Source organism: Verticillium alfalfae, genomic scaffold (genome assembly GCF_000150825.1).
Source record: "Verticillium alfalfae VaMs.102 supercont1.15 genomic scaffold, whole genome shotgun sequence".
Classification (NCBI taxonomy): Eukaryota; Fungi; Ascomycota; class Sordariomycetes; order Glomerellales; family Plectosphaerellaceae; genus Verticillium; species Verticillium alfalfae.
In genome coordinates, this window is record NW_003315024.1 from 486,223 (window position 1) to 487,222 (window position 1,000).

The 1,000-nt window shown below is 59.2% G+C and overlaps 1 protein-coding gene across 1 annotated transcript; it reads right to left on the minus strand.

Moving 5' to 3' along the window:
* Positions 1 to 313: 313 nt before the first annotated feature.
* VDBG_09466 (predicted protein) lies at positions 314 to 912 on the minus strand (the record flags this gene model as incomplete). Its single annotated transcript, XM_003000225.1, has 2 exons — positions 314 to 478; positions 535 to 912. The coding sequence occupies 2 exons, from the start codon at positions 910 to 912 to the stop codon at positions 314 to 316; spliced, it is 543 nt and encodes a 180-aa protein (XP_003000271.1).
* Between the last annotated feature and the right edge of the window lie 88 nt (positions 913 to 1,000).

Genomic DNA, 1,000 nt, shown 5'->3' on the forward strand with positions numbered 1-1,000 from the left:
ATAGTCTTCCTAACTGCTGGTGATACACGACACAACTCCAGCCGTGTCCTCTACTGCCCCTCGAGGGAGCGCACACAACGCCAGCCCCCCCGCGCCGCATAATAAACACAGGCATCCTTCTGAAGCCAGAGCCGGCGCGGAATCCCTAGTGACGGGACTCTTTTTTGTCCTCCAGAAATAAAGAAAAAAAAAGGCGAGTGAGTAAAATAGACAAACACGTTCTTCTTCCACGCGCAAGCCGCCCTCCATCCATTGTAGCATGCAGGTGCTGCCTCAAACAAGTAGTCATACACCACGCCCGCCAGCCGTCTGTCTATCCGTCCACCTGTCCATCTGCGATAGCGAGACGCTGCTTCATGCTCTTGGCCTTCTTGCCCGTGGCGCCGCCGCGTCGCTTTTTCGTCCCCTTCGCGTCGGCTTCCGCTGCGACCGGCGTCGCCCGTACCCGAGGCCTGTTTATCATCAAAGTTGCCTTCGCCTGGAAACAAGTTAGAACCATCGTCGTGCTAGTTACCCGCAGAATAGAAAACTCACCCCTCGGTGGTACATCTTCGTCGAGACTGACACCGTCGCCGACCGGCCGCTTTCCTCTTGGCGGCGGCCTTTCTTCTTCGTCGCGCCCGGCGGCTTGGTCAAACTCGCCGGCTTCGGAGCATCTCCTTTCTCGCGCCGCTCGATCATCTCCGCCTGATCGTCATCGGCCAGCCACATGGCGATTATCGCGGTTGGCGGTTCTCCGGCGCACGACGGCCCGAAGAAATCGACACTGGCACCAACCACCCTGGATGACGACGCGCTGCACCTCCTCCTTCTGCAGCGCGCGCTTGCGAATCCGCTCCTCGATCGTGCCACGCGTGATGAGACGATAGACGGTGACCTGCTTGGTCTGGCCCAGTCTGTGAGCGCGTCCATGGCCTGCGAGTCATGTGGGTTCCAATCCGAATCGTAGACGATGACCGTGTCTGCGGTCGTCAGGTTGATGCCGAGACCACCAGCACGA